This window comes from Benincasa hispida, chromosome 9 (assembly GCF_027475165.1).
Source record: "Benincasa hispida cultivar pf3 chromosome 9, pf3_genome.v1.1, whole genome shotgun sequence".
Taxonomy (NCBI): domain Eukaryota; kingdom Viridiplantae; phylum Streptophyta; class Magnoliopsida; order Cucurbitales; family Cucurbitaceae; genus Benincasa; species Benincasa hispida.
Genome location: NC_143486.1, coordinates 4,613,959 through 4,641,877, shown reverse-complemented (window position 1 = coordinate 4,641,877; position 27,919 = coordinate 4,613,959). Strand labels below are relative to the sequence as shown.

The following is a 27,919-nucleotide window of genomic DNA, read 5'->3' as shown; positions in this document are numbered from 1 at the left end:
TTACTTACCCCCGAAAAGAAACCCATTGGTTGCAAGTAGGTCTACAAGATCAAGACTCACTCTGACGGTTCTATTGAGCATTATAAAGCTCGGTTGGTAGCAAAATAATATTCTCAAAAGTATGAGATCGATTATAAAGAGACCTTCGCACCTGTGGCACGAATGACATCTGTTCGATGTCTCTTAGCAGTTGGTGTAGCTAAATAGTGGCCATTTTTTTCAAATGGATATCAAGAACGCCTTCCTTAATGGGGCCTTATTTGAGGAAGTATACATGCAACTTCCCCTAAGTGTCTCTTGTCCATCCTAGAAAGTATGCCTCCTTCGACGAGCATTATATGGTTTGAAGCAAACCCTTCGAGCTTGGTTTGCAATTTTTAGTTCCACTATCATTCAACTTGGATATATGTTCAGTTCTCATGACACGACACTATTTACACTTCTCCTGTATGTTGATGATATGATTATTACTAGGGATGATCCTCAAGCTATCTCTGATCTACAACGCTATCTTGGCGAACACATTGAGATGAAGGACTTGGATTCACTTAGTTACTTTCTTGGTCTTGAAGTATCATTGAGCTCTGCCAGTTATTCGTTATCTCAAGTAAAGTATGCCTCGGATCTTTCGGTGCGCTCTAGTATTACTGACTCTGCTACAGCTCTAACACCGCTCGATCCCAATGTTCGCTTGACTCCATTTGATGGAATTCCACTTGAGGATATCAGTCTGTATCGTCAGCTTGTCGGTAGTCTTATTTATTTGACAGTCACTCGTCCTGACATTGCATATATTGTTCACATTGTTAGTCAGTTCATAGCTGCCCCTCGGACCATTCATTTTACTGTTGTTCTTCGTATCCTCCATTATGTCAAAGGTACTTTGGGGTATGGACTTCAATTTTCTTCCCGATCTTCCTTGGTTTTATCATGCTATTATGATGCTTATTGGGATGGTGATCCTACTGACCGGCGTTCTACCTCTGGTTATTGTTTCTACCTTGGTGGTTCTCTCATTTCTTGGCGTAGTAAGAAATAGAGTGTTGTTTCCCGTTCTAGTACGGAGTTTGAATATCGTGCTCTGGTTGATGCTATGTCAGAACTCTTGTGGCTTCGTTGGCTTCTTGTTGATATGGGAGTCTCTCAGTCATCTGCCACTATACTTCACTGTGACAATCGTAGTGACATTCAGATTGCTCACAATGATGTTTTTCACGAACGCACCAAGCATATTGAGAATGATTGTCACTTTGTTCGTCATCATCTGCTGAGAGAAATTCTGATGTTACGCTCCATTTCCACTGTTGAGCAACCCGCCGACATTCTCACCGAAGCTTTGCCTCTTGGTTGTTTTCTCCAACTATTTAACAAACTCAAATTGATTCCTACCTTACCACCTTGAGTTTGAGAGAGGGTGTGAATGTATACTAAGTCTCCTGTATACTAAGTCTCCTTTGAAGAGTCTTTAGGATTTGGTTAATTTGGTTAGACTCTATTTTTAGAGTTAATACAGTATTTATACCCCTATACAGTTCCTTGTAAAGATATACTTGATAAATACATCATTCACATATATAAATGACAAATGTATGAGCAAATCATATTAGAAGCTATTGAAATAGGGAGGTAAGCTTCAAATAAAATCTTATGATTCTTATCTCTGTGCTTTTTTAGAAATGGCATCTACAAATAATGTCATTCTGATTCCACTCTATATTATTTCTTTATAAAGAGGAACACAAGAAGAATCCATTTTCATCGATCAGTTTCAGAAAATGAAAATATCAAACTTCCATTTCCATTTCTTAATCTTCTCCTCACTTTTCCTAATCGCACGAAGCTCTCGAATCGACGATGTTCCTCCATCGGAAAACCGCCTCGCCTTCTTCATATTCGGCGATTCTTTTTTCGATCCTGGAAACAACAATTTCATCAATACCACCGAGGATTTCCGCGCCAATTTCACGCCCTACGGCGAATCTTTCTTCAAATGTCCGACCGGCAGATTCTCCGACGGCCGTCTCATTCCAGATTTCATTGGTAATTACTCAAAATAGAGACTGAAGATCTGAAACTAAAACTCCAACTCGTTTCAAGTTCGTCTCTCTTTGTTCTTACAGCGGAGTATGCGAATTTGCCTTTGATTCCGGCGTATTTAGATCCTCGCAACAAACTCTACATCCATGGCGTTAATTTCGCATCCGGTGGAGGCGGCGCTTTAGTCGAAACTCACCGAGGATTTGTACGATTCTTCAATCGATCAAACCGCATTGCTTTGCCTTTTTCGCGATCTACTTTTTCTCTGCTGAATATTGGTTGTGTTGATTTAATTTTCAGGCAATAGACATTGAAACGCAACTTAGGTATTTCAAGAAGGTGGAGAGATCGATGAGGAAGAAGCTGGGGGATTCGAGAGCGTATAATTTGTTTTTGAATTCTGTTTATATGTTCAGTATCGGAGGAAATGATTACATTGTTCCATTTGAAGGCTCTCCTGTTCTTGAGAAGTACACTGAAACAGAGTACGTGAATATGGTGATCGGAAACACCACGGCGGTGCTCGAAGTAAGTTTCATTCTCAAAACTTAAATTACGAATAACAACGTTTCTATTTCATCCAACTGCTTTTCAAACTTTTAGGGCATTTGGCCCAATTCCTGAAGTTAGCAAGTCCAGAGATAATATATTGGAATTAGCAAGTCTAACAAGATATGAAGTAAAAAATTTGACAAAATGGAGTTATTCCATAAATGTGATAAATAATGTAAAAATTACAATATGTCTATGGAATTTATAAACTTTTAAATAAATGTCTAATAAAATTTTAAACTATTTTTTATTCTATTAATTTCAAAATTTTTAATTTTGTATCTAACTAATAAGTCTTTCACTATTTGACACTCTTTTTTTTTTCTTTCAAAAACTAATATATTTATTAGATATAAAATTGAAATTTTTATTTATCATAAAATTAAATTTTATATCTAACGTATCATTTATAATTATAATAATTTTAAAAACAAAAGGTATTAAAAAGATTAATATACAAAACTAAAGTGTAAGAACCTACTAGACAAAAAAAAAAAAAAAAAAAAAACTAAAATTTAACGATTTTGTAAGAATACTATACTAGATATGTAATTTAACCACTATCTTAATTTGATAAATATTTTCTTTTGTTTAATTTTAATTTGTTCTCGATGCATTTAAAAATATGAAAATTAAACATGTTTGCAGAATCCGTTTCAAGTTTTAGTTTATTTTAGATTTTAGTTTATTTTTAAAAATTAAATGGGTAAATACCTACTTCCATAGTTCTTTTGTTTTGTCATCTACTTTCTAATAATGTTACCAAATTCATTTCTATTTTGGATTATTTATTACTTTTCTTTTATAAAAAAACATGTTTCTAATTTTAAAATTTGGCTAAGAATTTAAACTTTACCCTAAAAAAAATGAAAACTATCTACTAAGATGGAAAAATCAAATAGTGAATGATTACTAAGTGAAACTATAGTATCAAACTTCACATATTGCTTAGCTTATCAAGTTTTGTATTTGAGTCTATTCACATTTTTTTTTTGAGTTCGGAGAAATATATATCTTAATCATAAGATGTAGTAAAAAGAGAAAAATCAATGGATAAAATACAATTTAGAAATACAATTTAAATAAACCCAATAAATGAAAGAAAAAAAACATCAAATCTTTGAAACAAAATTGAAAATTTTAAAACCACCGTAAAAAGGACTGTGAGATGCAAAAATCAAATAGTGAATGATTACTAATTGAGACTATAGTATCAAACTTTATATATTGCTCATGTTTTCAAGTTTTGTATTTGAGCATATTTACATTATATAAGTTTAGAGGAGTAAAAAGAAAAAATCGAAAGGTAAAATACAATTTAGGAATACGATTTAAATAAATCGAATAAAGGATCAACCTGAGCATAACTCCATTGATGTACAAATATGTTCGTAACTTTGAGGCCTATGATTTAAATCCCTTACTCTAATTATACTATAAAGACCAAATAAATGAGAGAGAAAAATTCATCAAATTTTTGGAATCATATTAAAAATTCTAAAACCACGTAAATTAAATTGAATCCAAATTCAATTCCAAACCTAAAACTAGTAATGTAACCCATAAGAAAATAGAAATTAGTTGATAAAAGACAGTTTAGAATTGAAAAATATAGCTTTCATTTCAAGTAATGGGATTGATTGTTTGATGGGATAGGAAATATACAAGAAAGGAGGAAGGAAATTTGCGTTTGCAGCAGTACCTCCTTTAGGTTGTTTGCCACATATAAGATTGATGAAAAAGGGCGGCCATGGAAGCTGTTGGGATGAAGCTTCAGCTCTTACAAGGCTTCACAATAAGCTTCTTCCTATTGCTTTACAGAAACTTGCTGACAAACTCCAAGGATTCAAATACACTGTTGCCGATACCTATACTCTGCTTCAAAACAGAATAGACAACCCTTCAAAATATGGTAATCCCCAATGCTTTAATTTTGCTCTTGCTCTTATTTAATCCTTCCATATTCTTTTCATTTATGTTTGTTTCCTAAGCTTTATTTTCATTTTTAATTTCAAGCAAATTTGGTGGTCGTGTTTCTAGATGGCATCATATGTATTTGAATTTAGGGTTGAAAAGCAAACCAAAAGAAAGGAAATGATAGAGTATACTAGTATGAGAAAATTCTAAAGAAAAGATTAAGGTTTTGTTTGAAGTTGCTCTTGGGATCTTGGGTTATAATGGCTTTGAAGTCTCCGAACTTCATCGAACCTTCGAATGAACTTAATACCAAAAACCATCGATGTTTTCCGAGTCTAGACCTTGGACGATGCAGGTGCTTCTAAGGTATAGGAAAGTAAAGTCTGTGTGTACCTGTATCATTGTACGTTGTGTGTGTATATATTTGTAGCATGTGGTGCTATGAATTGACAATATTGGACATGTAGTATGAATGCATCTGAGACATGTTGTTTGTGGAAATTGTGAAGTGTTGGAGGTTGTAAGGAATGACGGAATGATGGAAATGATGAAAGTGTGGGAAATTGAATGTGAGTTTAAAATATTTGTTGCAAATAATAAGGGAAATAAACAATAAAGATGATTGTGATTGAAAATGTTGGAAATTCAAAACCAAGAAAATTTAATTGAAACTTGAAGAAGATAATGATAATCCACAGAGAAAGAGATTAGAGAAAATAAGAATCTTTTAATGAAATTTTATAAGTACAAGTTCTTTTTTCGAGGCAAAACACTCTAAAACTCATATATATATATTATATTATATGAGGTATATGATACATGGTGAAATACAAGATATAGTATCCTAAAAAAAGGTAATGCCATAATAATAGGAAGATAAGAATCTAAACAAGAGATATTAATAAAAGTAAAAACAATCCAAATTTTATCCTCTAAAAGTTAACCACAACTCAATTCATTAGAATATATTCTCTACTAAAAAGTTAAAAGTTTGAATTACATTCTTAGATGCATTGTTTGAATTAAAGGAAAATGTCAAGTAGTAGAGACTTTGGGTCTTGTCGAACGCTAACACATATCTATAACATTTAACTTTCTTTCATATTAAAACTATGATTATGATCTAATGCACTTGTCACTCAAAATAGTTAAATAATTTGGAAGAAGTAATTAAAAGTTTGTTTTAAGATAAGTTATGAGCAATTAAAGTAGAGAACGCCTACACATAAAAACCTATGAACAAATTAGTTCTTAGTTAATTGAAATTTTAGAGCATGTGTTTTAGAGTAAAGTGAGAATTACTTAGAAATTATTTTTGAGGTTTATAATGAAAGAAATTATGATATGTTGTGGATGAAGGTTTCAAGGAAGGAAAAAAAGCATGCTGTGGAAGTGGAGAGTTGAGAGGAATATATAGCTGTGGAGGAATGAGAGGACAGAAAGAATTTGAATTATGTGAAAATCCAAATGAATATTTGTTCTTTGATTCTTATCATCCCAATGAAAAAGCTTATGAACAGTTTGCAAAGTTGATGTGGAGTGGAGATGCCCAAGTCATCAAGCCTTACAACCTCAAACAACTCTTTCAATGTGGATTATCACAGGCTTGACTTTCACTATTTTAACACTTTGTATTTTGTAATCCATCTTGCTTATATATTAATCACTAAATAAAAGTCTCAAAGTATACTTTCTCAAACTTGGGGTGTTCAAGAAACCGGAGATGACCTGAAATTTTCAATCAATCAAATCAATCCAATCCAATCCAATCGGTTTAGGTTAGATTATCAATTCATTTGGGTTGGATTGAGTTCAAATGAATGAAAAATCTATAGATTGGGTTGGTTCATGGATTCACTTAAAATAATCCAAACAAATCCAAAATTATTTTTAATTTTAAAAAGTATGTTGTTTTTCTTATGATATAATTATTTTTATTTTATTTTATTTCATGATTGTTTGGGTTAATTTATTCTCCAACAACTCCTAAGAATAAATTTTTTTTAATCAATTTGGAAGAATATTTTTATAATATAAATTAAAATTGAGTTAGTACTCTTAAATCAATATATTAAAATAATTAAATACAATTTTTACATATTAACATATTACTTATTTTTAGAACAAATATTTAAATAAATAATCCGACTATCCTAAATCAACCCAACCCAAATATTTCATAGTTTGTGTTGGATTGGGTTCATTATTTAATTAAGGTTATTTGGGTTGAAGAAATTTACAAGAGCTGATCAGATAAATGGCAAAATCTAAAGTTCAGTTTGTAAAAATAGCAAATAATTTTCGAAATTGTTAAAATAGCAAACGAAATTAAATAATTGAAAATAATAAGTAGAAATTTTCACGTTACCCTCAATTAACCCTTATCAATAATGTTTAGAAATAGAAAGTGAGATGGTTTCAAAACCATTTTAAAAACAACAAATATACTCTAATCAAATAAATTTCACGTTACACAATGCATTGACAATTGACTTATTACACTAACAACTAATTATCATCACAATAAACAAGGAATGAATTCAAAGAAAACGGAAAGATAAACTCCAATCGTGCCTCTGGTGTAGCCGTAGCCTCTCGTCCAACGTACTTGCGGTTAGTTTCTACAAATATCAGCGAAAGAAAACATAATTAGTAAGCACTCTAATTTATCAGTTTTAGCTCTAAATTAAGCATGCTCATCAAATAATAAGAGAATTTCAAGAATACTTATGTAGATCTTTTTCTTCAACGAAAATCAACTGCAATCCTCTCTTCTTCTGTTTGTGAACCACCACTAAGACTTCTCTACTATCCTCTAGGACCCTTAGATTGAGTGTAGGACTCAAAACAAGTTGGAATTTAGGGAATTAAGATGAAGAAGGACATTGCTTTTCTTTAAAAAATGAAGAACTCTTTCTTCTAAGTTTTTCAGCAAAAATCACCCATTTGCATGCATCAATTCAACTGAGATAAATTGTGTTTTATGCAGGAATAGCATGTCATCAAATTGCATCAACAACACACTTTCTTCTTGAGATTTGATGTGGAATTTAATGGGGGAAGATGACTAATGTGCTAGGTCTTCAAAGTGGAAAAATCCCACGTTTTGGGATTTTGAAATAACAACATTTTTCTTTAATTTTGAAAAATATTTCCAAGATCAAAACCCAATTTTTAGTTTTAATTTTATAGTTAAATTTAAATTTATTAATTTTACCAAAAATTAATTCAAGAATTAATTTTTCTAAAATTAATAATTAGTTAAATAATTTAATTAATTCTATTAATTTAATATCAATATTATATTAATTTAACACCAATTCCACCACCATGAATTCCTATTCATGAAATTAATATTTAAATCATATTTAAATATTAACCGATTCTCCAATTTCATTTAATTCCATAATTAAACGTGTAATTATATTAAATATAACCACTAATTCCCTTAATTCGAATTGGAACATTTCAAATTAACTTATCAAGCTATTCTAAGGCTTAATCCGTTTGTGAGCTAGTAAGAGACCTAATGGATCTACAGATCATGGGCTCCAATGATCCAAGATTAATTGGCTAAACTCTTTAAACTAAATTAACTTCTATTCGTGCTACCGAAGGACAATCAAATACTCCTTCACTAAAGTAAGACTTTCTTGACTAAATACTATCTCCAGAATAACTTTTATTCCTAGAGTCATTTAGTTACCGTTTTCGGTCATAAATTACGAACACTTGGTAATTCTGTAAGTGTAACCCTCCATTTTCAGACTTCAGAGGTCGGCCCCAACGATGTTATTGAATTGGAGAGTCAAGGTTGGGAATGGACCTAATAAATCCTATCCATTTTTGGAGTTTAAGTTGTTTCGAATCCTATATTACAACCCTCTAAGGGGATCGTCACCATTAACGACTAACTAGTGTCGGCTAAAAACGACAATAGGTACAACATAGGAATCTCACTGTCCAAACTAATGGAAGAGACCGCATGATGCATTGACACATATCCTTCACCCACTTACTATGAACTATTTCCCCCATTCAAACACTTTTCGAATGGAGTAGTCGAGATATAATCGACACGAAGTGTTGTGCGGATCTCACAGTGTGAACTTTATAAGGATGTGAGAGTTAATATCAATATATCATATATTTGATTTTACTATGAATTTCTTCCCCTATTCACTTGATATTGACTCATGAAAACAGTTTCCGAATGGAGAAGTTGAGGTATAATCGACACGAAGCATTGCACGGATCTCACGATGTGAACTCTTAGGGATGTGAGAGCTAAAAATAACATATCGTATATGATTAATCTCCCACTGAAGTGTTCTAATAACATATCATATATGTTATTAAACTCCTATTGAAGTGTTCTACTATTTACTTGGGTATATTTTTATTTAGGTTTATACCGGTTATTACTGGCTAATTTAAATAACCTAAGTCTATATGGTTTATCCAAGTATAACAATTATATTTGGATTTAACCATGATGTCTAGGTAATGAACCAGTTTTAAGACCTCACACCGCTCACGCATGCTTTAGAAAATTGGGTAACAATGCTAAATTCTTCGACCATAATCCTCAGGTAGGAGGCATTCCGTAAACCGTCAATTTAAAACCTCTAGCCTCAGATAGGATTATATACTGGTTGAGTTTGTAACCGTGTTTTATAAGATAATGACTTATTTTAACTATTAAAACAAGCGTCTAACCTACGTGAGCATGCATCTTATTTTTGTTATAGATTTTAATGTCTAATTCAATTTTATAACAACTTATAAAATACTAGACATGCTTTGCACCGGTGAATTCATCAAAGGCATTCATAATTTAATATAACCCAAATCCCTCACTAGCTAATGAGAGGGTGAGGCCCCTTGTTCAAGACCTAGATTCAGCACTTAAGAGAACAACCTTTCTCCTATCCTTAAATTGGGAAGGTGTGAACTCCATCTTGCACCCTATGTCCCCAACTATCTAACCGGTCTTACCCCTGAAATAGGAGGCTTATTGAGCCGACACTATTGAGCCAACCCTTACCTATGAAAATCTAAAGATAATCCCAAATAAAACAAGAGTTCGTAGTTAGGTAAAGATTAAGGTCAAGTTACCTAGATCATCTACTCGAAATAGTAGTCTTAAATAGTAAACTGTGTTATAAAGTAAGAGTGACTTATTTCTTGGTTCGATCTTATGCAAACTCATTGCATAGGACACCCTCACTCCTCATGTCTCCACATGAACTATTCAAGATCACATCATTTGTACTATTTACAAAGCGGGCCATATTCGATAGTGTTACTAGAATAAGGTACCCATCCTTATTCATATACTATAAACAATTTTGGCTATTTACTCGAATTTGATCCATTTTTATGTCTTTGCATAAAGTTCAGGTATTCATATAATGGTCATGGATCTTAGTTTATTGGATTTATTCTTTACAAGTGCAATATACATATTCAACAACAACTTTATTGAATAAATGTCAAATAACATCTTTATTGATAATAGAAACTGTGAGTTTTAGAACAAACAACAACACTTGCTTTTGGTGCAGCCTTGCGTTTGGTGTAGCAATTCACACAGTTGTTCACATTACCTTGAGTTCTTTCGACAGTAGCCGTTCACGTTAACTTCAATTTGTGTGGTGTAGGCGTACAGTTCACGTTGTCTTGCGCTCATCCAGCAGTTCTGTGAATGGAAAACTTTGATCTTAGGAGCCTCACCTATATCTAAACAGTTCCACAAAATCAACACTCTCACAGCCTTTCTCAAAGGTAAAGAAGCCTAAACCTTTACACAATCTTCCTTTCCCTTTATGCACTGTAATTTATCCTATACAACGCTTCAAACATTTAAGGTAAGAAGTAAGTATTGACCATAAATCTTTGAATATAATATATAGAGATCTTTAAATAATTCAATATTTACCTAATTCTTTTCTTAAATAAAATAATGCGTTAAAAGTAATATTTTATTTGTAATCTTTAGGTAAACTGAATAAATCTTTGTTCTACACATATTTCCCCCTAATTTTTAGGATTCAAATACAGAAACACAATTTTACTTGTTTATCGTCATTTAAGTAATAGGTTTAAAAATAATCAACCATTTAAATACATTCAAGGAAGGATAAAAGTTATGGAAAAAGAGAAAATGGAAGGAAGAACGAGAGTTAGTGAACGATTGAAGGGTACTGTAATTACTGGGACAAAAAATAAGCAAACAAAGAACCAATACTCTAATTGGAATAATTCTGAAAATCAATAAACTAAAACCATATGTATAGCAGGTAAAAAAGAATACAATGGCTGGAGGAGCAGTTGTCAAATGTGGAAGTCCAAAAAAATTTTTTAAAACAAAACCCAAAGGCTTCTACAATAGATGTGAATGTTACAAAAAAAAAAAAAAAAAAAAAAAAGAACACAAACTAAGGTAATATTGATATAATTAAATAGTCTATATTAATGATAACTTGAAAGAAATACAAGTTATTGTATCTCTTCCATATACAAAATAAGAGAAAGGCACGAAGTTTCGACATTCTTTACCTAAGAATTTATACAAAAAAACAGAGTATGTGATCACACACTCTTAATATCTAACATATCTAAATTTTGGACTGATATTGCTATCTTTGTGCAGAATACCCTTCAGCACAACCAAATGAATGCACAATCACTATAAGCCAAGTACCCACTGACGCGATCAAGCAAGAACTGCTAGAAAAGCAGATGATCGCATTGTTATAAGCGTTGAAGTTTGACATGACATGAGAGGTGGGAGTCAAATCGCAGATTTCGTTGGTAGCTGGCAAGAGAACTTTGTGAAGATTCAATGAATCCCTGACACGTTGTAGATAGCATGAAGGGATATAGAATTTAATGCGCCCCATCAATGTAATCATGAGAAAGATAAAAAAAAAAAAAAAAAAAAAATTCTCGAACGCTTATAAATACCCATGTAATTTTCTTGCAGATAACAATAGTGGGAGACGAGAAAATTCTGAGAGAAAACTTTGCTAAAAAGCCTTCCTATTTTTCCATAAAAAATTCCCCAATGAGGCATACAATTCCTGAGGGAGACGAAGAAGGATACCACTGTTTAATGTTCTAAGTGAAGCAGTCATCAAAGGAGCCGTAGGGAGCAAGGCATTGCAGACCACTACTTGATTCTATACTCTTTTCCTTTCCTGTGTGTATTTCCATTGTCCTTACTTTATTGACAAATTCAGATTTTGCAATATGAATATATGTTCTAAAGGAAATCAAACACGAGGATTTCCCTGAGCAGCAGAAGGAGATCGTTCCAAATTTCATTCATATGAACATAAGCAATTACAGTCTTTAAACGAAACATACAGGTTATGCTTATATAGAAATTATAGCATGCTATACGATGATATAAGGGATAGAGGATGCATACCTTTGAAGAACCATTCTTCAAGAATTCCTCGATCAGTCTCCAATGCGTCCAATAACAGCAACACTCGAATGCAACGACCGGATCAACACGAACACAACAAACACAACCAATAACTCATTGAACCCAATCGAGTCCAACTCGATTCACGAACTGAGTAAGACACTACCACAATGGTTACCTTGGTGTTATCGATGTGAGAATCTAGGAGTTGTGGGCTCTGTATGATCATGGCTTGAGGAAGAGACTGGAGGTATATGATCGAGTAGATGTTCGAGCAAGTGGGTGATAAGAAGCTAGTTTATCATATAGACGATGTGCTAGATCGTTTAGTAAATGAAGCCTATCGCATACACTTAGCCACTCGATCGTGTGGCTACGATCAGCTAAGTGACAATCGTATAGTCAACTCTACACGATCGTTTAGTCTCTGTCAACACTATCGCTTAGTGAAACTCTTTCACTTGATAGCTTGTCTCTGTGAGTACTTGTCGAATGAAGCAACCACCAAATTTAGGAAAACCATTTTCCTTTTATTTCATGGTTACCATAAAACTACCAATAACCTCCCATTCAATCAGTTATTAGAGAGAAAAAATAATAATTATCATATAATTAATATATTATAAATAAATATAATAACTAACTTATCATATTATATTTATAACCTATAGTTTTAATATTTCATCACATGAAACATATCAACCATAGTTCATTTTCTATTTTATGGTACTTAATGTAAATTATATTTACATTAATTCCTCCAAATAATGTATCTCATACATCATACCAATTATATCACATACAATTGAATTTCTTCTTGTTAATTTGAACACTTCAAATCAACACCAAAATCTAATTCCCATCTTGAACCTATTGAGCTACCAAGGGGACCTTATGGACTTGAAGCTTAAAGCTCCAACGGTACATGAATAACTGACTAAACTCTTTAGTCATAGGATCCACCATCCGTTAACTGCCAGACACTCCACTAAAGACCGACAACTGCACTCTTCTTATTACAGATATATTTCTATGTTCATATCAACCAATCAACAGTGTGATAACCCTTCACAGATCATTCGTAAGTACAGCTGGGCCAATTTATCATTTTACCCTTATAGTTACATCTAACTCCTTAACTACCACTGATTTCTCTAATGAACAATAAGTCATAGTCCTACTATAACTGGCTCCCCTCTTCCAAAGAGAGGGTGTTGCCACTATGTTCAAGACCTGGAATCAGCCCTTAAGGGAGCAATCTATCTACTTACCCCTACTTCGGGGAAAGAGTGAATTTCGTCTTGTGTAACTGAGTTTCCAGCTCCCCAATCAGACAGATCCCCAAAAGGTAGGCTTGTTGAGTTGGCAATCTGGCCACTCTCACCCATACTAATCAAAGGACCGCCCTCATAGGCAGGAGTTCTGAAAACACTCAGGATTAAGGTCATGTCACATATGGTCATTTTAGTGAGATGTAAGTCTCAATTATCAACAGCGATATATAAAGAGACTAATCATCTCGTGGTTCGGTCTTATACAAACTCTTTGTATAGGACACCCCTGCTCGCATGTCTCTACATGAATAGTCAGGATCAGACCATCTGTAGTAGTTTATAACACTTGTAAACCTCTACAAAGTGGGCCATATCCATAGTGTCACCATAATAAGGTATCCCTCCTTAATACGTATACTACAGACCATTTAGGTTATTACTTAAGGGATGATCTACTTGTATATCTCATATAGATGCTTAAGTTTACATAAATAACCACGAATCTTTGTTTATTGGATATGAGTAAATGGACATAAAATAACTCTCACTTTATTAATAACAATGTATACAACGGTTTACAAACTACGAGACTCCGAAAGAATTAGGACACCAATCCCAACAATCTCCCACTTGTCCTAATACCTCGGGAGACTAATGTATCATATATGAAAATAATACAATATACAATAAACGAGGGCATACTCTATACCCCAATATCATCTCCCACTTTCCCTAGACAAGATGTTGCATGTCTCATAGACCCAGACTCTCCAGATGACCCTCGAACACTTTAGTTGTGAGAGCCTTTGTAAACGAATCAACAACATTGTGCTCTGATGCAATCCTCGTGACTATCACATCATCGTGATGTACAATCTCCCTGATCAAACGATATTTTCATTCGATATGCTTGCCTCTACAATGACTCCGAAGTTCCTTTGAATTTTCCATAGCCCTGCTGTTATCACTATAGAGAGTGGTTGGCAAAGACATATTTGGAACAACTTCCAAATCTGTAAGGAACTTCCTAAGCCAAATAGCCTCTTTAGCAGTTTCACAAGCGGCTATGTATTCGGCTTCCATAATGGAGTCTGTGATGCATTCTTGCTTGATGCTTCGCCAAACTACAATCCCTCCATTCAGAATGAACACTGACCCTGATGTCAATTTTCGAGAATCTCTATCAGTCTGAAAGTCAGAGTCTGTGTATCTTTTAAGGATCAAATACTTATCTCCATACACGAGCATGTAGTCTCTCGTTCTCCAAAGATAATTGAGGATCGTTTTGACTGCCGTCTAGTGATCTAATCCTGGATTGGACGGATAACGACTAACAATTCCTACTGCATAGAAAATCTCAAGTCTAGTACATAACATTGCATACATTAAGCGTTCAACAATTGAAGCATAAAGAATTCGTCTCATCTTCTCAATCTCTTGAGGTGTCTTAAGACACTGATCCTTAGACAATACAATTCCATTCCTGAAGGGTAACAAACCCATCTTGGAATTCTGTATTCTGTACCACATCAACATTTGATCAATGTACGATGCCTAAGACAAGGCTAACCTCTTGTTCTTACGAGCCTAAATGATCTAGATCTCTAGAACATACTGTGCCTCTTCCAAATATTTCATTTGGAATTAGGCGGCTAGCCACTTTTTAATGTCAGCCAGAAAACCTACATCATTCCCAATGAGTAGGATATCATCCACATATAGTACCAGGAAAGCAACTGAGCTATTGATGATCTTCTTGTAAACACAAGGCTCATCAACATTCTGATCAAAGCCAAACGATTTGATCGCACAATCAAATCTAAAGTTCCACGATCTAGACGCATGTTTCAACCCATAAATGGACCTATTAAGCTTGCAAGCTATTTGCTCTTGATCTGGAACAATGAACCCCTCTAGTTGAGCCATGTAGATAGTCTCCTTAAGATTACCATTCAGAAAAGCAGTCTTGACGTCCATTTTTTATATCTCATAGTCATAAAATGTGACAATGGACAAGAAAATCCTGATAGACTTCAACATGACAACAGGTGAGAAAGTTTTCTCTTAGTCACTCCCTCAACCTCGGTATAACCCTTTGCCACGAGTCTAGCCTTAAAGATCTGCACCTTTCCATCTACACCTCGTTTTCTCTTGTAGATCCACTTACACCCTATAGATTTTACCCCATCAGGCTGATCCACAAGTTTCCATACATTATTGAAGAACATAGACTTCATTTTCTGGTTCATGGCTTTAATCCACTCATCTTTATCAACATCCTCCATTGCTTGCTTATAACACAATGGATCCTTGACCCCATCATCAGATATGATATTTTGGGCTTCAATCAAACCCATGTAGCCATTTGGTGGGTTTGCAACCCTCCCACTACATCGAGGCAGTCTGAACTATTGAGATGGTTGATTACATGAACCGACATCAAAAACTCTTGTTGATCTCTCAGTCTGTTCAACAACTCTTGTGTAACCCTTAGTAGTGTCACTAGAAATCTCATGTAAAATAAGCTTACTTCGTGGTTTATGATCCCTAATGTAGTTTTTTTCCAAGAAGATAGCATTTTTCGATACAACACCTTGTTCTCACTTGGATCATAGAAGTATCCACCCCTCGTTTCTTTGGGGTAGCCTACAAAGAGGAAAACTTTCAAACGCAGTTCCAACTTTTTTCGGTTAGACACAAGCACATGGGCTGGACATCCCCAAATCCTGAAGTTGCGTAAACTACCTTTACGGCCTTTCCACAGCTTGAAAGGTATTTCAAAAATACTTTTCGAGGGAACGTTGTTCAAAATTTAACATGCAGTCTCCACTGCAAAACGAGTCTAGAAGATGAGCATAACTCATCATAGACCGAACCATGTCCAACAAGATTCTGTTTATCCTTTCTGATACACCATTCCGCTGAGGTATACCTAGGGCTGAGGATATTAACGCAATGGGGCACGAAGTGGTTGATTTCGCTCAAAGGCATCCGCACTCTGGAGGCCAAGTCCTTGCTTCCGGAGGGAAGGCTCTGGGTTTACCTGGTTAAGAAGTGGCTGATCCCAACAATGCATGACAGAACTGTATTAAGGGATCGGGTCATGGCCGCATACTGCATCGCACGCAGCATTCCTATTGACATAGGGTAGTTGATCGTAAGGCAGATCAGAGCATTGGTGGGGCATATGCGAGGGCAATACTTCTTCCCGTTGATCGTTTCAAGTCTGTGCCTGTCTATGGGCGTAGGCCTTGATGAGGAGCCCATGCCAGAGATCCACCATCATCAACATAAAAATCTTGAGGTTGCTCCTCAAAGACTCCCCACATTGGAGATACCAGCAAAGAGGCCCGCATTGCCCCGAGATACCAGCAAAGAGGCCCGCGATCGATTTGAATGCGCCGCAAGAACCCAGGCCAAAAAGATGACGCAGAGAAGACAAGGGAAAAGAGAAGGTCCTGGAGTCACCAACGCAAGATCCAGTACCTATGGACTCTCTTCCCTTAGTCAGTTGCCCTCCAAGCCCTCTGAGTCCACCAGCACAACCCTTTTCCCCTCTTCACGAACATTTTACCAATCTTCTCCTTGTCCTAACCTCATCACCTATTTACCCAGCAGCCACACCTTCACCATCAGCGGCATCACCGTAACCCACCATTCCACCGCTGCAAGTTGATGACCCCCACGATTTGGGTAAAGGCACCTCTGCCCAACCCCAAAACGATGCTGGCGAGACATCGCAGGCACAACCCTCCATAACCTGCATGGCTGCTGAGTTAGCAGAAATGAGAACCCTCTTCTCCCAACAACAACACTTCTTCAACCAACGATTTGAGGTAGTAATGGAGCGGATTGATGATATTCAATGCAGTGCTGCCACATCAAGAGAGGCACTGGTCAACATGCAGCGCAACATTTATAAAGTCCATATGCACTAGAGAATGATTGCAGAGAGTAATCAAGAGTACTTCAACTTTCTCACCGCATATCTTCATGGTCCGATGGTGCCCCTACATCTCCGGCAGCATTTAAATTTTGAAGAAGCGCCTCATGCACCACCTCAAAATCCGCCTTCAGACCCACCAGCCCCTCAGCAATAATCTTCCTATATTTTTTTCTCTTCTATGCGACCATTATATATTCTTTTAAATTCATTTATTCTTTTATGAGTTAATCGAATTCTTTGATTCTTATACAGGTACAAAATTTTGTATTGTGTTAATTTTTAATTAATTGTATACTTTGTTAATATTCAATACAATGAAAACATATTCACTCCATTTTTGCTTGTGCCTTTTTCTTTATCATCCTTTATCAATATTTGCGATATTCTCAATCTTTTACTTTTGTGTTCTTCATTGTGTTGCTATGATGTAATAAATGTTTTTACTTAGAAACATTTCTCATACTTAGTAAGTTCAGACAAACACTTAGTTAATTCTTAGTTTAGCAGTACTTTACCTTTTATCTCTCAAAGGTCTGCTCAAACCTTCTTTTTGAAATTTTCTTCTAAATGTTTGTCTAGTCTATCCAAACAACGCAATGAGAACCTTTCTCATCTTTAAATTTGGGGGTGAGGAAGGTTTGAGCAGATGAGATCAAGAATATGCAGTATTTAAGAAAATACGTCCACTTTTAAAAAAAAATCAAACAAAGCTCCAATGTCAGCGCAAGGGAAACCCTTACAATGTTTCCAACCTGATAAGAGTTTAGTTGTGAAAGGAGCCTGCTCGTAGTTGGATGTTCGTATGACACTCGTAGGAGCAAGCGAAAATGAAGGTGGGTTTCCAAGAATAACGCAATATGAAATAGAAAAAGAAAAGAAAAATAAATGCAAAAGACAGCTCCTCTGAAATTCATGAGTTAAAGTTGAAATTAGCACACAACCGTAGTTGGATGTTCGCATGACACCCGTGGGGACAAGCCAAAACGAAGAGTGTAACCATGACCAACAGTCTCTAAATAAATGACACAAACGTTTTGACCACCGCATATAGATACATCGAGTTGTTTTGACAAAGAAGAGATAACATTCTATTTTGAAAAATTAGAAAAGCATTGTTTTAGCAGAAATTTGTTATATAGAAGTATAAAGTAGGGCTTTGTTAAGAATTAGGAAGGATAGCAAGAAGTTGCGATGTCAAGTAATGTGCCTAAGTGTAACATTCAGAGCAACCAATCAACGCAAAAATATAGGATAGGAATTAAGCTTTATTGCCTAAGTAGAAGATATGCTTGAGGACAAACATATATCTAAATTTGGGGGTGTGATAAATTGTAGAAATACAAGTTATTTATACTGCCTTATCTAGATACTGCAGCCAAAAGATAGTGAATATGCGTCAATTATATGAAAATTTGCTTCGAAATACAATAATTATAAATTATCGCAATTACACCCACTAAAATCTTTAAGATGGAAGAAAAGAAGGTTTTACTCTGTTTTGCAGGAAACCAAGTCACCGCTTGCGCTCAAGGCTCGAGAAGAACTGATCAATGCATCTCTGTCACATTGCGCCCGTCAATCAACAATGAAGAGACGATTAACGCAATGACGGCACAATACGATAGTCGATCTAGAGCTGACTTTCAACCGCATGCGGTAATAAAAAAAACATTGCATGAAAACACACGATCGAAAGATGCAGCTGAGCAACAAAAAAACAGAGGATTGAGACACATGTACAACTAACGGTTGTGCAGAATTGACGGTCTGATTGCATAACAGAAGGAATAATATTCCTCCATCTTTGGAATTCCATAACAACAAGTGGGAACCATAAGTCTGGAGTCAAAGATCCTCACTTATAAATACCCCATAGACTTCAAAGAAAACTTATGTTACTGGATACGAGGCTAATTGCTGCTAAAGTGTTGAGAGAAAAGGTTGAGCTGGGTTCTTAACTGAAGAAATCCGGGAAGAAGATGAGACAAGGCCGAGAGGTGAGTCTTAGTTCTATTCTGCCGAATACCCACCGAGAAGCTCTGTGCTGAGAACCCTGCTACCGGTTGAGCAAGCCTAAGAGGGAAGCTCATCCATCCATCTGATCCATCCAATCCGACAAGCAGATCTCCACCCGAATCGGTGCCAAGACATTGGCACTTATTTGTATCTGTTCTATCTCTTTTCATCATTGTATTTCACTTTCTTTATCTCTTCATTCACACACCATGTATCAAACGCTTAATAGACATATTAAATGTTTCGATTGCTTTCATATTCCATTTTCTGTCTACTTCCATTCCTCCATAAATCACTTTCTCCACGATGTCTTCTTAATCCCCTGGTAGTTAATATGAATTAAATGAGTACTTAACTTGTGTTAAAGAGATAACTGCGTTTAGCTAAAGCATGCTAGACGGTATCTTCACCTGTGAGAGCAAAAGTGAAGATGCCATTCTTATCTATCGAGAGAAGGTTAAAAGATTGTGTTAACTAAAGCGAGTAGTACTTCCAGACATGGAAGCAACCTTGCGTTCATTGCGTTCATCTCTGATTCACCACAAACATGTGGGAACACGGTCGATCACTGAAAGGTGTACACCAAAAGAAAAGTGGAACCGTACTTATAAGTTCGATGCAATTAAGAAACTTGCGCTGTTTATATTAGTTATCTTTCTCTTCCTCTTTGTACATAAGACTTGCCGCCGCATTCCATGTTCTTTGCATAACCTTCACAGCCAGCCTGGACCGCCGCATCTTGTATCATGAAGCTTGTATCTTGTATCATCTAGCTTAGGTTTACTGTACGTATTTTATTATCGCGTTTTTTTACTGCTTTCCTTTACTTTACCGCAATTTTATATACTCGTAGAAAACACTCTTTAAAGATTGGAAAACCTGGTCTCATATACCACGAACATACCACAATAACCTCAAACAGTCCCTGTGTTCGACCTCGGATCACACCGAGAAACTTACGGTGGAATTACATTTGGTTCTAACATCAGGAAACTTGTGACAATGCATGGCATACTACAAGAACATTCATAATTAATGCATATCTAGAAGTAGTATTGCAAATTTGTAACAGTGCATTGTTAAAGATATAAAATTTTACGTTATAAGTTTATGGCACCGTTGTCGGGGATTGGTTAATGATTTATTGTTTGAGTGTGTTTTTTGGTATTTTGCAGGACAGATCTCATTGTACTGGCTATTCAACGCGAAGAGCAACCTGGCGGTTTATGAGTCCTAGTGTTGAACTAGAATTCGAAGCTGACCCTGAGATTGAGCGTACTTTTCGCGCAAAGGCACGTCAGAACCGAATTAGGCGAAAGAAGGTAGCAAGCATGGCGGACAACAATGATAATGCGGTACCGATAAAGAATCAAAGAGCTGTTCGGCTAACGCAGGATCCTATTTTCCTGGCAGCTGACCGCAACATTCCAATGAGGAATTATGTGACACCCAATTTGTATGATTTTTCATCTGAAATCTAGAGGACTACTGTGGAGGAGAACGCGCGGTTCGAGATTAAGCCGGTCATGCTACAAATGATTTAAAATTTCGGGTAGTTCGGGGGTCTGCAAGGTGAAGACCCACACGCCCATTTGACCAGCTTTGTCAAAATGTGCGGCAACTTTTCCTTACCTGGCGTAACCCAGAGAGTATAAGACTATATATGTTCCCTTACACCTTGAGGGACGAGGCTAAGAGGTGGGCTCACTCACTGGAGCCAAATGAGATCACTTCATGGAACCAACTAGTGGAGCAGTTCATGAAGAAGTTCTTCCCACCTGCTGTCAACGCAAGGCAACGAAAAGATGTGCTGAACTTCGAGCAGATGGAGAATGAGACCCTAAGACCTACCTGGGTCCGATTTAGAATATTGGTGAAAAACTACCCGCATATTGGGATCCCCAATTGTGTCTTGATGGAAAGTTTTTATACTGGCCTGAACTGAGCATCGCAGGCTATTGCTGACGCCTCCACGACAGGAGGTTTTATGGACAAAACATACACAGAGGCTAAAGTCATCCTCGACCGCCTCTCGCAGAATATGGATGACTGGATCGACGATGGATATGGAGGCCGAGGTGCCGAGAGAAGGAAAAATGAAACAGCCATTGTCCCTTCGGAGACAATGACCATGTTGGCCACTCAGATGGCCACAGTGACCTCGATCCTTAAGTCAATGGCAATTAACCAAGAAGCCATTGCTCAACAATCAGCGCAACCTACTATACCGGCTCAAGTGGCCGCAATTAGTTGTGCTAATTGTGGAGGGGCTCATGGGGCTGACATGTGGTCATTGACTCTTAAGCAAGCATGCGCCATCCAGAACAACCCCTTCAACAACACCTATAATCCGGGCTGGAGGAGCCATCCTAACTTCGGTTGGGGAGGCAATCCCATCCAAGGGGGGCCAGTTAACCATCAAGGGGGCAGTAGAGGGAATCCTCTTTTTCACCACAATCTAGGGCAACCAAGGTAACCGCACAACTAGCAGTCATCATCATCAAACACCTCGGGAAGCTTATTGGAGACACTGCTAAAGCAATACATGGATAAAAACGACACAGTGATGCAAGCGCAGGCGTCTTCAATAAGGAGTCTGGAGATCCAAGTGGGCAAGCTGGCCTCTGAGCTGGGAAGTCGAGCACTGGGAACACAAAAGTAAAGTTCATAAAAGTAAACCTAAGCTAATATGATACAAAATACAGGATACTGATACATGATACTGAGTTTAAGACTGAATGTGAAGGTTATACAAAGGTTCGTATTATACGGTGGCAAGTCTTTATGTATGAAACAGAAATAAGAAGGGGATTTAATATAAGCATCGCAAGATTATTAATTGGGTTAAAGATATAAATATGGTTCTGCTTTCCCTTGGCGTACACCTCTCAGTGATCGGCCGTGTTCCCACATCTCTGTGGTGAAACAAGGATGAACGTAATGAACGCAAGATTGTTGCCATCTCTGGAAGTACTTCTCGCTTTAGTTAACGCATTCTTCCAACCTTCTCTCGACAGAAGGAATGGCATCTTCACTTCTGCTCTCACAGGTGAAGATGTCGTCTAGCATGCTTTAGCTAAACATATTCATTTCTTTAGCATAAATTAATTTGCTTGTTAGATTCATTGAAATTACCAAGGGATTAAGAAAACATCATGGAGAAAGCGATTAATGGAGGAACGGAAATAGACAGAAAGATAGAGATGAAAAGATCATGACATTCAATACTAATATTTAGCGTTTGATACATGGTGCGAATGATAAACTAAGAAGATGAATACAATTGATGATAAAAAGATAAAAACAAATACAGAAAAGTGCCAACGTCTTGACACAGATCTGGACGGTGGATGTGCTTGTTGGTGGATGGAGTAAATGTACAGAAGAGCTTCTCTCTCAGGCTTGCTCGTCCGGTAGAAGTGACCTTGGTACAGAGCTTCAACGGCGGGGATTGAAAGGATTTGCCCTGAGACTCACCTCTCGGCCTTGTCTCTTAAATCTTCCCGAAACTTCTCCGATCAGGCTCTTCAGACCAATCTCTCTTTTAATATACAAATATCAAAATATGCCCGTATCAAGTATATTTTCCAATAGAATTTCGAAGGCTATTTATAGGCTCAGCTTTGACTCTCTGACTTGAGGAACCCGCTTTATTGTTATGGCAATTCCGGAAATGGTGGAGTGAATATTCCTTCTGTTATACGATCAATCCCGTAAAAAATGCACAACGGTCAGCTGTACATGTGTCAAGATCCTCCGCAATTTCGTTGCTCTTTTCCATCTTCGATCGTGTGCCCGCATGCGGTGTTGTTTTTTTATTATCGCATGTGGTTGAAGTTGCTTTGATCGCTTAGCTCTTGATCGATTATCGCATGCGCCATCATTACTTTGATCGTATAGTCATTTATGAATGATTGGCGCAATGCGCGTAGATGTGTTGTTCTTTTTATCTCGAGCCATGAACGCATGTGGTGACTTGATTTCCTGCAAAATAGAATTGAAATATTCTTTTCTACCATCGCAATGGTGTCAGTGGGCGTATTGACGAAAATTTACAATTCTTGCATTTCTTAGCTAATTTCTATACAATTGACGCAACTTTCCTTCCTTCTTTCTTCTGAACCTCGTATTTTCCAATCTTGATAGATGATCAGTGACTTGGTTCTCAGTGCCCTTCCAGTCCTTGATTTCTAGGTCAAACTCTTGCAGGAGCAACACCCACCATATCAGTCTCGGTTTCACATTCTTCTTTGTCTTCAGATATTTGATCGCAGAGTGATCAGTGTACACTACTACTTTTGTCCCGATTAAGTACTGTCGAAATTTCTCCAGTGCAAATACCACTATGAGCATTTCCTTTTCCGTGGTTGTATAATTCTCCTGCACATCATTCAATATTTAACTTGCATAGTAGATAGGATGCAAAACCTTGTCCTTGTGCTGACTCAAAACTGCTCCATAGCATACCCGCTAGCATCACACATCAACGCAAATGGTTGCGTCCAATCAGGCGCAATCAGAATGGGTGCAGTGATGAGCGCATCTTTCAATGTGTTGAATGCTTCAGTGCACACATCATCGAAATTATATTCACGGTCAACTTCGAGAAGCGCACTTAGAGGCCTTGCGATATGGGAGAAGTTGCGAATAAATCTTCGATAAAACCTAGCGTGTCCCAGAAAGCTCCTAAGTGTTTTCACGTTTATTGGTGGAGGTAGCTTGGAAATTGCGACGATTTTTGCCTGATCAATTCCAATCCTGCCTTTGATATTTTATGACCCAGTACAATCCTTTCTTCAACCATAAAGTGGCATTTTTCCCAGTTCAGAACCAGATTCGTTTCCACACATCTCCTCAAGACTTTCTCAAAGTTAAATAAATATGAGTCATAATTATTGCCGAAAACTGAAAAACCATCCTTGAATACCTCGATTGACTCCTCCAAGTAATCTGAAAATATCGCAATCAAACATCGTTGGAAAGTGCCTGTCGCATTGCAGAGTCCAAACGGCATGCGACGGAATGCGAACGTACCAAATGGGCACATAAAGGTTGTCTTATCTTGATCCTCCGGTGTAATTGCTATTTGGTTGTATCCTGAGTAGCCGTCAAGAAAACAGAAGAATTCATTCCAAGCAAGTCTGTCTAACATCTGATCAATAAACGGGAGTGGGAAGTGGTCCTTTTTAGTAGCCAAATTTAACTTGCGGTAATCCATACAGATTCTCCACCCCGTAGATGTTCTTGTGGGAATTAATTTATTCTTGTCGTTGGTGACGACTGTCATCTCCCTTTCTTTGGAACGCATTGCACTGGGCCCACCCAGCTACTATCAGATATTGGGTAGATGACGCTTGCATCCAGCCACTTCACTATTTCTTTCTTCACAACCTCCCTCATGGCAGGGTTCAAGTGACGTTGCCTTTCTATCGATCTCGTTTTTCCTCCTTCCAAATGAATCTTTGCATGCAATACGAGGGACTGATTCCTCGAATGTCTGCCAAGGTCCATCCTAAAGCCTTTGCGTTGTTCTTCAGAATCTGGATGAGTGCATCTTTCTTCTTCTTACTCAGCGAGGCAGATATGATAACATGTAACGTGTTATAACCACCTAAGTAGGCATACTTGAGGTGCACAAGCAACGGCTTCAAGCACAGGCAACGGCTTCAACTCTAGCACAGGTGGTTCTTTTAAAGATGGCTTAGTGCATTGCGATGTTCGTTCAGATAACTTGAGTGGTTCCAAATTTGATTAAACTTGTATTGCGGCGCAATTCTCCTCCCACATTGCACCGATTCCAAAATCTTCTTCCTTCAACTCTTCTAGGGGCTCGTGCCAAGGTTCTTCCCGCAATTCCTCAACATATTGGAAATTCTCCATATCAATTGGGTACTTCAACGCATTGAGAACGTTGAACTTCACTTACTGATCGTCAACCCTGATGGTGAGTTCTCCTTTTTGTATATCGATCAGTGCTTGCCTTGTTGTAAGAAATGGGCGACCCAAGATGATAGGCACTTCTATTTCAGTTTCATAATCCAATATGATAAAGTCTGCCGGGAAGATAAACTTATCCACTTGCATGAGTACATCCTCTATTTTTCCCTCGAGATGCGTTATCGATCTATCGGCCAACTGTAATGTAATCGTAGTTGGTCTTGCGTTGCCGATATCGAGCTTCTTGAAGATTGACAGGGGCATTAGGTTTATACTTGCCCCTAAATCGCACAGCGCATTTCCGACCTTCTTCCCACCTATTGAGCAAGGCAATATAAAACTTCTAGGATCCTTCATTTTGGTGGGGATATTGTTCTGAAACAGCGCACTACATTCATATGTTAACGCAACTGTTTTATTTTTCCCGATCTTTTTTTTTGTTAGCCAGAATATTCTTAAGGAATTTTACATAGCTCAGCATCTTTTCCAGAGCTTCTATTAAGGGAATATTGATGTGTAGTTGTCGAAGAACGTCCAGGATCATCTGAAATTTCTTACCATCATCTTTCTTCTTCAGCCTGGATGGGAAAGGTGGAGGGCCCCGCCATATTTCTTGTTTATTTGGCCGTTCATTGAGGTTCTGTGCTTGCTTTGTTGTAATGACTAGAGGTTGCATTGATTTAGAATTCAAGTCTTGATGAGATTCATCTATTGTGGATGTACTTACTTCTAAACTGGTAATTTTGCCATTACTGGTTGATTGATCATCTTCGACGGTTAATTCCGCTGATCTTGTTATTGAATCTGGTATTGGTGGCATAGGGGCGATTGTCTTACCATTTCTCAATGTCACTGCTTGACATTTCTCTTTACCTCGTGGCCCCGATGCTTCTGAATTACTGAGCAGCGTACCAGGCGCTTTATTTTTCAACTCAATCGCAAGTTGTTCAATCTGTTCTTCCAAATCCCGATGGGAGGCAGCTTGCGACTATCTAATTGCCTTATTCTTTTTTATATAATTTTGAATGATGTCTCCAGAGACGAGGTACTGCAAGAGGTATCAGATAAGAACGGTTGGTCATAGGGTGGAATACCTTGAGAGCTACCTTGGCTATGGTCCGGATTAATCGAGACCAGAGCGTTGTCTCGATTCCTTTGATAATTGTTCTGATGAAAATTGTGGCTCCCCTGGTTGTGATTCCCATCCCAACTTAAAGTTGGGTGATTCCGCCAACCAGGGTTGTAGGTGTTGCCAAATGGTTCATTGTAGATAGGATATACAGACTGTTGATTCCACGGGAAGACTTATGCTGGATGTCCCTCTCCACATTGAACACAGTTCATTACGGCCACGTGTGTCAACGCATTAACTTACGTTGAACCTTGAGAGAGATGGCTTTGTCGATTAGCCATAGTCTGAAGGAGCGAGGTCATTGTGGTCATCTAGTCTATCAGTGTGCTCATTGCATCAGTTGGCACAATGACATCTTCAGCTCTTTCTTACTCTAAACTTCTTTCCTCGAACCGGTATCAATCCACTCATTTGAATGTCACGAGATGCAATCCAAGATGCTATTTGCTTCCGTGTATGATTTATCCATTAATCCCTCTACTGCGGAAGCATCAACAACTACTTACGTTGGTTGGTCTAAGCCATTGTAAAAAGTCTCCATCAGAATTCCATCGGGAATCTCGATATGCAGACAGCTCTTCACTAGTTGTCGAAATCGCACCCAGACGGTGCTCAAAGTTTCATAACCCTTTTGTTCAAAATTCAACACATCCCTCCATCTCCTTACGTTGACGGCTAGAGGGAAGAATCTATTCATGAACCTTTTGACCAACTGAGCGCAGCTCTTTGCTTCATCCCCCAGTGTATACGGGAAAATATGTAATCTAAGTCCTTCTTGAGTCACACCAGGCATAGAGAATGCGTTGCACATGTCTACAAAGCTCGTTAAATGAGCATGTGGGTCTTCTTCTTATAATCCTTCGAATTGCCCCACATTTTGAATCATCTGCAGCATAATCAGTCGTATCTCAAAGCATACATTCTCGTCAACCATAAGTCTTGAAATTCCTTGTGAGAAGTTATAAAAATACAGCGCTGCATAGTTCCTCATAGGAATGTTGCGGTCAGCAGACAGAAATATGGAGTCTTGCGCTGGCAAATTTTCCCATTGATTTCCTGTGGGGCCTCGTTATTGTTAGCCATGCTTCTTCACCATTTTAATTCGGCCCTGATGTGCTCTTGCGCGAAAAATACACTGGATCTCTGGGTCAGCTTAGAATTTCTTGATCACTTCAGTACTCATAAGCCATCAGACTACTCTATGTGATAAACAGCCAATACAAAGAGATCTATCCTGCAAAATATCACAAACATACTCAACAATAACCATTACCAATCCCCGGCAACGGTGCCATAAACTTGATAACGTAGAATTTGATCTTTTCTTATGTCACATAACGCATGGATGATTATAACGCAAGTTTATGATATAGTTACTACTTCTAGATGTATGCATTATTAATGGAATGTTTGTAGTATGTTATGCATTGTCACAAGTTTCCTTGTGTTGAAACCAAGTATAATTTCACCGTAAGTTTCTCAGAGTGATCCGAGGTCGAACACAGGGATTGCGTAGTTAATGCATTACGTTCGTGATATATGCGACTGTGGGTTTTTTCAATTAATAAAAGTTGTGTGTGTACAGGTATCTAAAATTGCGGTAAAGTAAAGTGCATAAAAGTAAACCTAAGCTAATATGATACAAGATACAGGATACTGATACATGATACTGA

General features: G+C 37.2%; 1 protein-coding gene across 1 annotated transcript; it reads left to right on the top strand.

The window, feature by feature from the left end:
- The first annotated feature begins 1,600 nt into the window (after positions 1-1,600).
- Positions 1,601-6,205, top strand: LOC120085261 (GDSL lipase-like). Its single transcript, XM_039041164.2, has 5 exons — positions 1,601-2,040; positions 2,121-2,242; positions 2,338-2,565; positions 4,246-4,501; positions 5,866-6,205. The coding sequence occupies exons 1-5, from the start codon at positions 1,776-1,778 to the stop codon at positions 6,114-6,116; spliced, it is 1,122 nt and encodes a 373-aa protein (XP_038897092.1). The 5' UTR covers positions 1,601-1,775; the 3' UTR covers positions 6,117-6,205.
- The last annotated feature ends 21,714 nt before the right edge of the window (positions 6,206-27,919 follow it).

Excerpts from the sequence above, each read along its gene's own strand:
- LOC120085261 (XM_039041164.2), top strand. The coding sequence starts at position 1,776 with ATGAAAATATCAAACTTCCATTTCCATTTCTTAATCTTCTCCTCACTT. Across the intron at positions 2,243-2,337 it reads TCGAAACTCACCGAGGATTT|GCAATAGACATTGAAACGCA; the intron begins GTACGATTCTTC and ends TTTAATTTTCAG. Across the intron at positions 4,502-5,865 it reads AGACAACCCTTCAAAATATG|GTTTCAAGGAAGGAAAAAAA; the intron begins GTAATCCCCAAT and ends TTGTGGATGAAG.